Source organism: Pituophis catenifer, unplaced genomic scaffold (genome assembly GCF_029215685.1).
Source record: "Pituophis catenifer annectens isolate HBS135680 unplaced genomic scaffold, rPitCat1.0.hap2 SCAF_6, whole genome shotgun sequence".
NCBI classification, from domain to species: Eukaryota; Metazoa; Chordata; class Lepidosauria; order Squamata; family Colubridae; genus Pituophis; species Pituophis catenifer.
In genome coordinates, this window is record NW_027256886.1 from 7,388,500 (window position 1) to 7,402,011 (window position 13,512).

The 13,512-nt window shown below is 36.2% G+C and overlaps 2 protein-coding genes across 2 annotated transcripts in view; one reads left to right on the forward strand and one right to left on the reverse strand.

Moving 5' to 3' along the window:
- The window catches only part of MCF2L2 (MCF.2 cell line derived transforming sequence-like 2), a 231,445-nt gene that overhangs the window by 107,590 nt on the left and 110,343 nt on the right, over nt 1-13,512 (forward strand). The gene's annotated exons all lie outside the window — the stretch shown is intronic.
- B3GNT5 (UDP-GlcNAc:betaGal beta-1,3-N-acetylglucosaminyltransferase 5) lies at nt 4,721-5,854 on the reverse strand. The gene has a single exon (XM_070946455.1). The coding sequence runs from the start codon at nt 5,852-5,854 to the stop codon at nt 4,721-4,723; it is 1,134 nt and encodes a 377-aa protein (XP_070802556.1).

A 13,512-nucleotide genomic window follows, 5' to 3' on the forward strand; every position in this document is an offset into this window, starting at 1 on the left:
ATGCAGAGAAGAATAATCAAAATATAATAATGTAATAATCAGATCTCCCATGACTGGAGTTTTTTTCATCTAGCATGAAGGATTGACAAGATGCTTGGTTTGCAAAATATAGAGAAAAAGGCTTTCTCCAGAATAATATGGAAATTCAGAAGTATCTCCTCTCAAAAATATTTGCATACACTAAAAACCATTTAATATTTTATTTATTAACTATAATTTATTTTCTATTTTATTTATGTTTGTATAAAATACATATTTGTACTTTATGATGTGTTTATAAATCAATATGTATTTTATACTTAGGAATATTTATTCATAAATATGTATTTATAAATCCTTGTTTATCTTTATTAAATGCTTATCTTTATGGAGGGGAATATTTTTTCTGAAACCAGATGTATATAATGTATATAATACTTTAAAACTACTTCCCTAATTTTTAAGGGAAAAGCCATGTTATGCATAACTGAGTGGGAATGGTATTTTACAATATGTATATATGAATGCATATATATTTGTTAATGTGATATAAGTGAAAACTTTTGCAACATTATGGTTATTAATATATTTTTCCCATTCGAATGATCCTCCAACACTACTTCCAAACCCTGTTAATGAATTTTGTCATTGATAAATCACTTCCTTATTGTAACGGGAACTATTTTTAAATGCTTTTAATCCAATTTTCACATTATTTTGTTGCCATCTTAGAGATCTCTAAAATTTATATCTTGGAAGAATTTGTGTCTGTTTGTAACTTCATACATGGAAGAGAATCCTACATACATATGATTTTTGAATACAGTGGCTTTAATTCTTGACTATTTCATAAGCTCCCAAGACTAACAGATGTATCTAACTCATCTAAATAATCAACAACTCGTTGAAACTGCCTTTTTAAAAAGACAGAATACTGCAAAATAAATATGTACAACAACTAAACTATGTTAAACGGTAGGCTTGGATAGAATTACTGATACAATTATAGAAAAGGCTAAAAATCTGTTTTTGTATTCATTTATGAGGAAGGAGGATTCAGACCTGGCAAAAATTACATTTCTGAGTGTCCCAGGTGTAATGTGATTGATAAGTAACTGTATGATCTTCTTTCCAGATATACTAAGTATTAGATTATAGAATTGGGATACTATAAAAGCACACTCTTAAGGCCTCTTTATTCCTATAGATAAATATTCGCACTTTGGCATGTTTTATAGTATGGAAGCATATTTATTCCACAGGAAAATCTCCAGAATTATTTATTTTATTTTATTTATAAGAGTTACAGCCCCACAACTCCAAAATGACTCTGGGTGGCTTATGTCAAGAATAATAAGAATAAAAATAGTACTATATATTAAAATCTATAAACCAGTTCGATGTAGTCATTAAGGCACCATGCTAGAAAAATAGATACTGTAAATGTAATCCCATGTGTCCTGCCAATCATACTCCCTTTAATGAGAAATTACCAATAAGCTTCCATAAACACACTACACAAGGCCTGGAAGAACAAATACATTTTTAAAGATTTTGAGGGTAGGAGGAGAAGCAGAGGTGCCCAACTTTGGCAACTTTAAGACTTGTGAATTTCAACTCCTAGGAAGCTGAAGCCCACAAGTCTTAAAGTTGCTGAATTTGAAGACCTTTGTAAAATAATCTATTGTGTTTTTTTGGAGGTTGGGGGGGTTGAACCATTCACCAAACCCAAGGCTTTGCATAATGTTTAGGGAGAGGTTTAAAATACAAGATTCTTAAAATGTGTTTCTTTGGCAAAGCGTATTCCTTCCAATTATAATCTGTTTTTCATGAGCATAGGCATATTTAAGGTGCACCTTTAAAAAAATACATTAACGTTCAGTATTTGAATAACCGTGGAAAGGTTATTATCCTATAGAGAATACAGATTTCTATTACTGCTACAAAAGAAGTAAAATACTTAGTACATGCAAAATTGCCATCACTAATTCCTATCAATATTTCAGGCTATTGAGATTAAATCAGGCCTTTTGATAAAATCAGGCTGTTTTCAAATGTTATGGAATGAAAAACTGAAAAACATTCCTGGGTCAGCCAGATACAGTTTATTGCGCAGGTTCAGAGCCAGGTTTGTACCTGAAATTCTGAACCCCGGAAAACTCTGATACAACTGCTTATATATGTTTCCAAGACAAAGGGTTTGGTGAGCACATGCATTTTTCCATATATGGTTAACATACACTTGTTATATGATAATTGACACTTCCTAATTACTAAACCATTATTTTCTAGTTTATAAGATTATCTTTAGCTAGACAACCTTCCTTAGTTCTGTAATTAGTAATACGGGAATTTATTGCTGTCCTTAGGTAATAAGTAACTCTTTGTAACATACATGTCCTTGTCTTTGACAGTGAGGCCCCTCAGATGTTTTCCAATGGCTGTCCTTCTGTGACAGCTAGGCCTCATCAGAAGATATATTACCAATAATGGGATTTAGCTGATTTTTAATGTAATTTCCAAACAAGCACATTTTTCCTTTATAATAATGTGAATAGAGAGGGTCCTTTAGTGTTCCTGTATGATTCCTACTTTATTCACATTACAAAGATATGTCCTGGTTTCCAGAAACCAAATTTGTGGCTAAAATGTACCAAGAAACACAGTTAAAATTGCCTGCAATGGAGGTTAAATCACAGTGTGTACTTGTTATCTGATGTTTTTAATTTAGCATCTCATGTGCACACAGTTTAAATGCCCCACCTAAGACAGGAGACAAAATCTTATTGACAATTATTGGAATTGCAACCTTAAAGAAAAACAGATAATCTATTCCAAATGTTCTATTTTATAAGAAGCAAATGTTATTGTGGAAAAATTACAGGAGAACATTTACAAAATGCACAACATGTTTATTGAAAATAGATATTTTATAAAACACTGTTCAGAACAAAGTATCGTGAATAAATAATTGCTGCCCTTAGATATTTTTTTTTAATCAAATAGCTGCAAACCAAACACGTAAAAACTAGTATAACAATCGTGTAACAATACATAGCTTGAGTGACAATTCAGGCTGATGCAAGTACTTGTGAAGCCAAGAAAAAAATAGTATTTCAGCCCTGCATCTGAAACACTAGTAAACCTAAGAATTTCCTCTTAAAATTTTTTAAAGATAATGTTCAGATCCCCAAGCTTAAGAGTCTTAAGGGAAAAAAAGGATGCTTTCATAAAGTATTTAAATAATTAATCATTCTTCTCTGTGCTAAACAATCTACAACTCTATTCCTTAACAACTAGCTAATACTTTTTCAACATAACAAACCTACTATAAAACAAAAACCATACATAGCCTTTTCATAGTTAGCACACAGGTGAGTTTATGCTTTGTAATTCTGCAAAAACATAAGCATTTAATCTGACACAACAGACAAGTCAAATGTTCGCTTGAGGGCAAGATGAGAATATTCAAACATTTTGTGTCTATGGTCTGTCTATCAGTAGTTAGCTTTATATTATTTTGAAATTGGTTACAGAAACAGAATTCTCACCCCAATAAAATCGATATTACATTTGTCTTAATTTCAACATCAAAACTCAGTAAATAGGGAGGAGAGAAACCAGTAAAGGAAACGTTTTGAAGAAAAGAATGCCTAGAGGCATGCAAACAACACAACCCTGCTTCATCCCATTCTGGAAGTGGAAGTTGTAGTTATTTTACTCACACTAACAAATGCAGAATGGGAGAAGTTTTCAATTGAACGAGTACAAATGATAAAATCCCTGGAACTCTGATTAAGAGAAAATTACTTTATGAAACTGGCACAGTTTGGATGTAAACAGTTAATTTCTTTTAAAATATATTTATGCTGCCTAATCATGTATATGCCGATTTCATAGTTTTTGAAAGAAAAAAAAACGGAATTAAATACATAACATTTTAAAAGAGTGCTCTGCAGGGCTCATATTTGTGTTCCTGGAGTGTACCTTCAGTATTAATCTCTTAAAAATATCTCTTGCTTAATGGGAATCATTGGGGAAATAATACAATTGCCGTGAACACCAACTGAATAAATCAAATGGGGCTTTGTAGATTGGAGCATTGAGGCAGGGCCATCAATTTTATGCTGTTTGTTTTAGTGTGCAATTTAAAACTATGAAATGTAAGACAACAGCTTTGCAAAATTTATTAGAAGTATTTAATGTCAACAGTAGCACCACTTGCATAGGATCAGGTTGTTTTTTTTAAAATTCATCTTGAGTGATCACATAATAAAACACGTAAAGCTATTGAGTTGTAAAAACATAAGATCAAAATGTAATAACGTGCTTAGAAGTGATAGAACTATGTGTGTGTGTGGGAAAAGTGCTCTTGCATTAATATACTGTCACAGCAAGTACTTTATCATTCTTCATGTGACCTGCAAATATTAACATATCAGAAAATGTGTGTTTTTCAACTAATCGACAATTCCATTTCCATTTGGTAATTTCATAGTTCTAGATCAAAAAGTATAAATGTTAACTTCAAGATCTATCTAGTTCTTAAAGTTATCTGGTGGGAAACTTTACTATAATAGGAAAATTGTTTTTATAATTATAATGTACCTTTGGAGAACTGTGCAATCTGCAGGCAAGTTTTTATTGAACTTTTGCTATGTTCATTTTAATTTGTTATGGAGAAAGCAAGTGATTTCCTCCTTCATTTCTGGCTCAGTAAATCTATTCTGATATTCAAGTATCAGGAAAATGCAGCTGAACAAAGATATGTATCGTGATTATATAATCTGCAAAGCAGCATAATATTAACTATTCTACAATATATACTACCCCAAACTCCAGAAGAAATGTTTTTCATTTTTAGATCTGTAATCTGTTGCCAAAAATACTGAAGGTCTTCTACATGTCCATGAGAAGTAATCATTTTGTCATAAATGCAAGGATGATATGGAGCCTTTCCTCCCCCACTAAAGAAGGGGTGATTCTGTGGTACAATTCCCACTTTGTTGGCACAAAATCCCATGAAAACATCATCTATGTAAAAACTTGAATTAAGAGTCTGTGAGGCTCGGTATACTTTAGCGACTACGTCTCTGGATAGAACATATGCAGCTCCAGCTGTGTAGTCAGGATAGACAGGCCATGGATACATTTTATAGGAAACATAATATTTGCTTTTTTTATTCCTTATGGGAGGTGCTGCATGATGGACGTGCCCAACCCAAACATCCTGAGCCCCAATTTGTGCTAGTTTTCGGAGGTATGCAATAAGATTTGGCATGTGGATAAATATGTCATCATCGGCTGACATGACAAACTTGGCATGAGGGCAGAACTTGTTTGCCCAGCTGAACTGCAACAGTAATTTGTAGGTAAGATTGTAAAAAGTATCCAAAAAGTCTTGTTGAATCAGATCACCATGCCTCTCGTCTTCCTTTTCCAGCCTCATTTGCATTTGACTTCTCAGTGAAAAATTTCTTGATTGTCCTAAAACAAATAAGATTTTTATGTTGGCATTCAGATAGTGATGAACGTAGTCTTCATTACCCCATGTTTGTCGAATTGCATCTCTCCTGTGGTAGTTTTCAGGTGAAGTCTTTACAAAGATCAAGAGGAGAACATCTTGCCCTTGACATTTCTCCTCGTGATTGATCAAATATCGATGCCTTGCTACCCTGTTACATCTGCTAGTAGTTAGGTTGTCATTCACAAAAGCATAGCTGTTTATGAGGTATTTGTAGGAGAGAGATTTCATATAGTGCACAAGGTTAGGGTTATCAATTTCTACCCAAAAAAACATGAAGCACAGGACAAAACAAGTGGCAAAAATGTGCACAAACTGATATTTTCTAACTCTTCTAGAATTAACATACATTCTGGTTCACTTCTTTATATATGATTCCAATGAAAGATTTGGATTTTTAAATAAGTTCTCATATGAGGCTTCAACATTTCTTTTTCAGGAAAAGTGTTCATTTTAGATGCATCTGAGTTATTGGAGAGTCACATCAATGAAATCCAATATATTCACTTTTAAAAGTCATCTTGTTTCCAAAGAATTTTGGTGAATGTAAGAGGACTTTGACAACATACAAAGATTCTCGTTGCCTCTTCACCTGATGTAATATCAGCTCAAAACTGAATAGTTACAGCACCATCATCTGCAAAACACAAGAAAAACAAAATTCATCTTAAGTATAGTTCATAATTTCTATATGATATGGTAACAGAGAGGGATAATTACTTCACAGACTCAAGCATCTGAGAATTGGTCTTGCCCAATATGGAAATTCTCAATCATTCTGGTCATGGTAGTCCCAAAGATACTTTTTCTAAAAGGCAACTGGGCTTTTGAAAACATTTCTCTCCTCATCCAAGAAGCTTCTTCAGTTCTAACTAACTGGTGGGAAATGGAAGGATTTATTTTCTTTGCAGTTATCTGGTTATTAGTATTCTGAGGGTTGGTCATTAACTCTCTAACTCAAATTCTGGGAATGTCTATGGAGATTCTCCGTCATCCAGGTCATGGTTGTCTCAAAGGTGCTTTTTCAAAAGGCAACTGGATTTTTTCCTTGAAGATATTTTGCTTCTCATTCAAGAAACTTCTTGGAATAGAAGCAAACGTCTTCAAGGAAAAACAAAGAAAGTCCAGTTGCCTTTTGAAAAAGCACCTTTGAGACATCCAATTCTGGGAGTTGAAGTCCACAAAGATTGTAAAGTTGTCACAGTTGCCCACTCCTGGTCTATAATAGTCAACACTCAGGAGGAACCTGGTAGCACTTTTTCTGGCTAACCAATTGTATTAAAAGGCATCCACTTTCCCAAGCCTGGCCTCTGATGGCCTTTTCTCTCCCAATGTTACTCCAGCCTTCAGAGCCTTTCGGAGACCAGTCCTGGCTTATCTACAATAGAGAAGAAAGGTTCACTCGCAGAAGACCATCATCCTCCAAAACTAAGATTTACAAAACAAAACAAAACAAAACAGGGCAGGCCATTTCTCCAGTCCTGGGAACTCTTGGGGGAAAGCAAGGCATAAACCCCAAGGCCAAGAGCCCCATACTGGAGGATGTGTGTGCATACAAGTATATACTGTACATAACAGGTATGTGGTCATGCTCATCTTCCAGGCTGAGAAAACCTACATTTTTTTTATTCTCCTCTTCTAAAATCATCCCTTCACCCTCCTTTAAGTGTCAGGATGTTGAGGGAAAGCAGAAAAGGGGGATGGCAGATTGTCTTAGAAAATAAGCTGTTCTCCCTTCTTTTTAATTTTGCAAAGAGTGTAAGAAAGCAATCATACAATTGCTTTCTTACACTCTTTGCAAAATAGTAGAAAAATGGAGGGCAAGGAGTAAAGTACAGGGTTTTAAAAACACACCAGAATCCTTTTAATTCTCTATCTATCTATCTATCTATCTATCTATCTATCTATCTATCTCCATCCATCCATCCATCCATATATCTATGTATCTATCTCTATCTATCCATCCATCCATGTCTGTCTGTCTATCTATCTATCTATCCATCCATGCATCCATGTATGTATCCATCCATCCATCCATCCATCCATCCATCCTAACCTAACCTAACCTAACCTAACCTAACCTAACCTAACCTAACCTAACCTAACCTAACCTAACCACCTATTATTTATGCTATATATATTAGCTAGCTAGCTATCACTATATTTTGCTGTGCTTTTTAATTCTCGTAGCTTCTCAGAGTCACTTAGGTGATAATGATGGTTGCACAACCAACCAACCAACCAAATAAATAAATAAATATACATATAGAAAAACAGGCAGGCTGTCCAGGCTGACAACGTGTTAAGATTCCTCTGCCTATTTTCTCAATAGAACCCACATGAACTTCAAGGTGAAGTATGCTTTTTAAAATATACACACACATACACACCCATTAAGTAAATACTGGAAAATGGGTGTCTGCAGGCTGTAGTAAAAAAAAAAAAAAAGTCAAGATGGCGGCCATAACGGTCATAAAAACCCCGCCCTTTTTTTTAAAAAAATGTGCTGCAGAAGGAGAGCTTTGATTGGCCCATCACAGACGCCATCTTGACCTTTTTTGGCCATTTTGTTCAGCCAAATCTGGAAACGTCAGATCAAATCAAAACATGAACCCTTTATCCAAGAAAACCCTCAAGTTTGGACAGGGCACAATGTTGCACGTGGAATGATCAGCCGAGAATGGTTTCCCAATAGAATTCTTCCCTGTCTAAAATCCAACATGTCCTCCCGCAGCCATCTTGATTCTCTTTCCCTCCCACCCCCTCACCTCTTGGCCACCAGCTCTCTTTTGTTGTCTGTTTTGGCCATCTTTGGTTTTGGGGTCTCTCCCTAAAACTTGGTTTCACCTTCAGGGGCAAACTAAAGAGGAAATGAGGGCCAGTTTCCTCAGCAGAAATATGGAAAGTGTCTTTGTCTTCTGCCTTTTTTTCAGCATTTGTAGTTGAGGTGATCGCTATTACATGGGCCCAACCATGCTTAGAGGACTAGAAGGCCACATCACTCCTGAGATAACAAGTCTTTGATACTTGCCCCCAGGATCTCCTGGTGGTCTCCCATCCTTGCAGGGCCTAAGCAGGGGCCGCCCCCTGACTGACAAAAAGCATCATTCGCAATCAATGGGGCCTCAGTCCAGGCCTCCTGTTGCTTGCAGCAGTGAGAAGATGTTGAGGCAATTTTGCCTGGCATAGCTTCCTGTGCTGAGGATTATGGGCAATGAAGTCCCATACATCTAAAGGGTATCAGATTGGTAGCAGTTGATAGGAAGAAGTCATTCCCCCCACCCCACCCCCTTAGGTCTTGCTTGGCTGTCCCTATTTTCTTTTTATGAGAGCACAAAATTAATGGAAAAGCCACCCTATAAGAAAGATTTCAGGGGCTCCCAAAGACACATTTTATTTCTTCATCTGCCACATTGTGAGCTCTGCACAGAGCAAACTTTGATCTCCAGTTTTGGGCATCCTTCGTTTTGGTTTTGTTCCAACTTGGCTGCTAGTACAAAGTGTGCCAAATGCCTGACCATCATTTGTACAGTTATTATTTTGACCAAATTAGAAACTTACTTTCCATCCTCTGCTACAATTAATTAATGTGTTTCATTTATTTTAATTTATTTATCACATTTAGAAACTGCCCATCTCCCTCACAGAGGGACTTTGGATGGTGTACAGTTAACGTTTTAAAACATAAAAAGTAAATAACATAAAAAAATTTAGCTTGAGAAGCTTTGAAATCACTGGAAAGGGAAATACACTACTTCACACAACGTCCCATTCCAGAGTCCATTCACACAACTTCTGAAATCACCCATTTTTTTGGCTTCACACAATATGTTAAACCATAAACAACCAATCAAGCCATGTTTTCTCAATATGCTAAATTAGGAAATAAATGAAGTTTAACACTAACCCAATTTAAATTGCGTGGATGCATCTGCTTAGTCTTTACATGTACTTTTCTTAATTTTTTTCTGCGAGTCTAGCAAATTCTGAATCACCAAAAAGCTATTCTTCATACAAACCTTGTTAGTGACTCTTGGGGGGATAACGATAACAACAACAATAATAAACTCGATAAATGAACAAAAATTCCAAATCTAGTCTAAACATCTGGCTTCACAAGAAACCAATAATAATAATAGTAATAGGCTCTTTGGATGCAATCCCAAAATATCTGGAGCATCATTTGAATACCATAGGCATTGACAAATTCATCACTGGTCAATTGCAAAAGGCAGCTTTATTTGGAACAGCTTACATTCTGCAATGATACCTGTAACACCTATGTCTGCCTATCCCAGGTCCTCATGAAGGACTCGATAGGCAGACAAAAATGCCAAATCCAATCTGAACATCTGCCCTCATTTACAGCAGTCAGCAGCCCATTGCATGCAAGGTGAGGGATTATTATTTCCCTTCAATATCTTTATGAAACAACACAAAACAACTATTTTAAATATGTCAGAAAAACACAGAACAGTCTTGTAGTTATTCCTCCTATGTCCCAAACAAAGACGTTTGGAGTATTACAAGCTAAATGAGGATAGGAAACCATCCGAAATCTTTGACTGTCAATATAAATCACTCTGGAGGATGGAACTGATCCAGAAAATCTGCATTTTTTTCAATACTGCACAAAGCCTGACCACATTCAGTTTCGCAAAGCCAACTGAAGGCTTGAAAGGCGTTTTCAAACATTATGCCATTTATATGCTTGCTATTGTCCATAATGCAAATGAATTATTTATATATTAATTTCATTCACAAATGGGAGAAACTTTACATTTGATTGTTATGTGGAAATTAACCCAACAAAACCAGACGAGTTCAATTTCTTAGTTTACCAAGGTTTTCTTTATATCTATATCTATCGATCGATAGGTCAATAGATTATTGCTGTTCTGCCAATTGCAGCACCACTGTTGCTCTTCTAGCAAAACAGAAAATTACCTTAGCATAAGCTTGTGTTTGTGACCATGAAAATTGTGACATAAATATAAATAATTTATCATTTCATAAAACATAAAATTCAGATTTAAAATAAAAAGCAAAGGAGGCTTTTTTTTAAAAAAACTGCAGCTAAACACCATTCAGGAGAAGAAAGGGAATCTTGAGTTTTTCGTGTGAAAATAAAGAACCTTTTAATATAAACTAATGGGCAAATTATTTTATTTCAATAGATTGTCCAAATTGCTATTTCTAGCACAGACCAACACATCCCAAGTTTGGAGCCTGTCATGTGCAACATAAAATGAGCTGTACAAGCAATTTGGCACAACTGAAATCAGCACATTTTACAGCACAAGTCATGCTCTATTATTTTGGCTACAAAAATTACACAACACATATCAAATGAATGAAACAACTCAGCAAGGAAAATACTAGAGATTTCTTCTGTTGCTGACAGATAAAATGGTATTATTTCATTCAATCTATTAATTGGATTTCTATTGTAACTATATAAACTAACAATTTAATTAACCACTAAAAGGTTAGAAATATTTGAGAACTTCCACCTCTATCTCTACCACTATTTTCTGTCATATCCAAACAATGTCTTGCTTAGGTAACAATGCAGGAAATAAAATCAACAAATCAATCATATGCCATTTTCCATTTACCCACTCACTTCCTACACAAATTAGGAATTCAAAATGTTATGCTGCTGTTTCTGAAGAACTAATTCATTTAAATTATATTTACATATTTGTACCATTAGTAGAAATATGCTTGGATCCTGCAGGTAAAAACCCAGTGATGGCACCCAACTTTGCAAGTATTTGTGTGAATTAGATGCACATTAAGCATGTCAGCTTTCACCCCCTTAGTGTGTATGTACAGCCAAAATATTTTCCCAATTGCCCTGAAATAAATTGAAATTGACCCAGCTAAATGGTTTCAACCATTCTTTATTCCATAATCCAGACTCTGCATGTATGACTTAACATACTCTTGTAAATAATATTAATGAAATATGGCATGGCATAATTATTGCTACCCTTAGAAATTAAAAGACATTATTGGATTTTAATGACTTCTCAAGCAGACTACTTTAATTGCTATCACAGGTATCTTCAATCTCATAATCAGATACTCAGCCTGCTTGAATGGAGAAAAATATTCAAATATCAATAGAGGAAAGTATTTGTAGTGTCCTTGGTGCTTTTTGAGCTTCTTGTTTTCTTGCAGATGTTTCATTACCCAAACTAGGTAACATCATCAGTGCTGGTAGGAGGTAGGGTTTGTTCTCATTTATATTCTAGTGGCTTTCCCTGTCAGTGTTGGTAGGAATTCCTGGAAACCCGGCAAATTGGTCATCAATAAGCACATAGACATAAACAGCATTTACTACCATTCAAAAGAAACAATCAACAAGCCAAAAAGGAAACAAAAAGACTTAAACACCTTCCATCAGTAAGGTCGGCAGTTCAGCGTTTTGAATCCCTAGTGCCGCGTAATGGGGTGAGCTACCATTCCTTGTCCCAGCTTCTGCCAACTTAGCTGTTCGAAAGCACGTGAAAAATGCAAGTAGAAAAATAGGGACCACCTTTGGTGGGAAGGTAACAGTGTTCCATGCATCTTTGGCGTTTAGTCATGCCGGCCACATGACCATGGAGATGTCTTCAGACAGCACTGGCTCTTCAGCTTTGAAACAGAGATGAGCATCGCCCCCTATTTTTTTATTTTATTATTATTTTATTAATTAAATTTCTATACCGCCCTTCTCCAAATAGGACTCAGGGCGGTGCACAGCCTAAGTAAAAACAGAGCATACAAAATTTAAAAAACAGTATTAAAATAATTAAATATTTTGGCCATAAATTAAAACAACCCAATTTAAAATCAATTTAAAATTTAGCTCAAGCCAGCCCAGCTAGTTGAAATAAATAGGTTTTCAGGGCCCGACGAAAAATCCGGAGGTCTGTTATTATACGTAACTCTGGGGGAAGGTTGTTCCAGAGGGTGGGCGCCGTCACAGAGAAGGCTCTCCCCCTGGGGGTCGCCAGCCGACATTGTCTGGCGGACGGCACCCTGAGGAGGCCCACTCTGTGCGAGCGTACTGGCCGGTGGGAGGCTATTGGTGGCAGAAGGCGGTCTCGTAAGTACCCCGGCCCTAAGCCATGGAGCGCTTTAAAGGTGGTCACCAACACCTTGAAGCGCACCCTAGCAGGAATGACTAGCACATATGTGCGAGGGGAACCTTTACCTGTATGTATGTAAGTAAGTAAGTATGAAGGGGTGAAATCCAGCAGGTTCTAACAGGTTCTGGAGAACCAGTAGCGGAAATTTTGAGTAGTTCAGAGAATCGGCAAATACCACCTCTGGCTGGCCCCAGAGTGGGATGGGAATGGAGATTTTGCGATATCCTTCCCCTGCCATGCCCACCAAGCCACGCCCACAGAACCAGTAGGGGAAAATTTTGAATTTCACCCCTGTATGTATTTATGTGTGAGTGTGGGTGTATATATGCATGTAGCATATATATGTGTATAGTTTTGAGAGCAGGCAACAAAATTTCATTTTTAATGTGCGCCAGTGTTCCCACAGTAAAAAATGGCAATAAAGGTTATCTATCTATTAACACCAAGATTAATATCAGACTGACAATCAAGCAGTAAACAATATCCCAGTCTAGGAACAGCCAACCAAGCTAACAGTAAACAGCCCAGCCTAGGTCCACTCCCACCAACACTGATAGGCAAACCACTGAAATATACACCGAGAGCAAACCCTACTCCCTAACAGCAATGATTATGTTACCTAGTTTGAGTAATAAAATGTCTGCAAGAAAATATCAAACCTAAGAGAGCACCAAGGACCCCTCATACCCAAGTATTTTGTATCACTGCATGCAGCACAATTAACAAGCAGAAGAAAAAGAAAAGCAGAGAGTTGCCTGCAGAGGAAAAGAAGGCAATAGCCAGGGAGGACAATAGCAATAGCACTTATATACCGCTTTACAGTGCTTTACAGCCTTCTCTAAATGGTTTAGAGTCAGCATATTGCCTCCG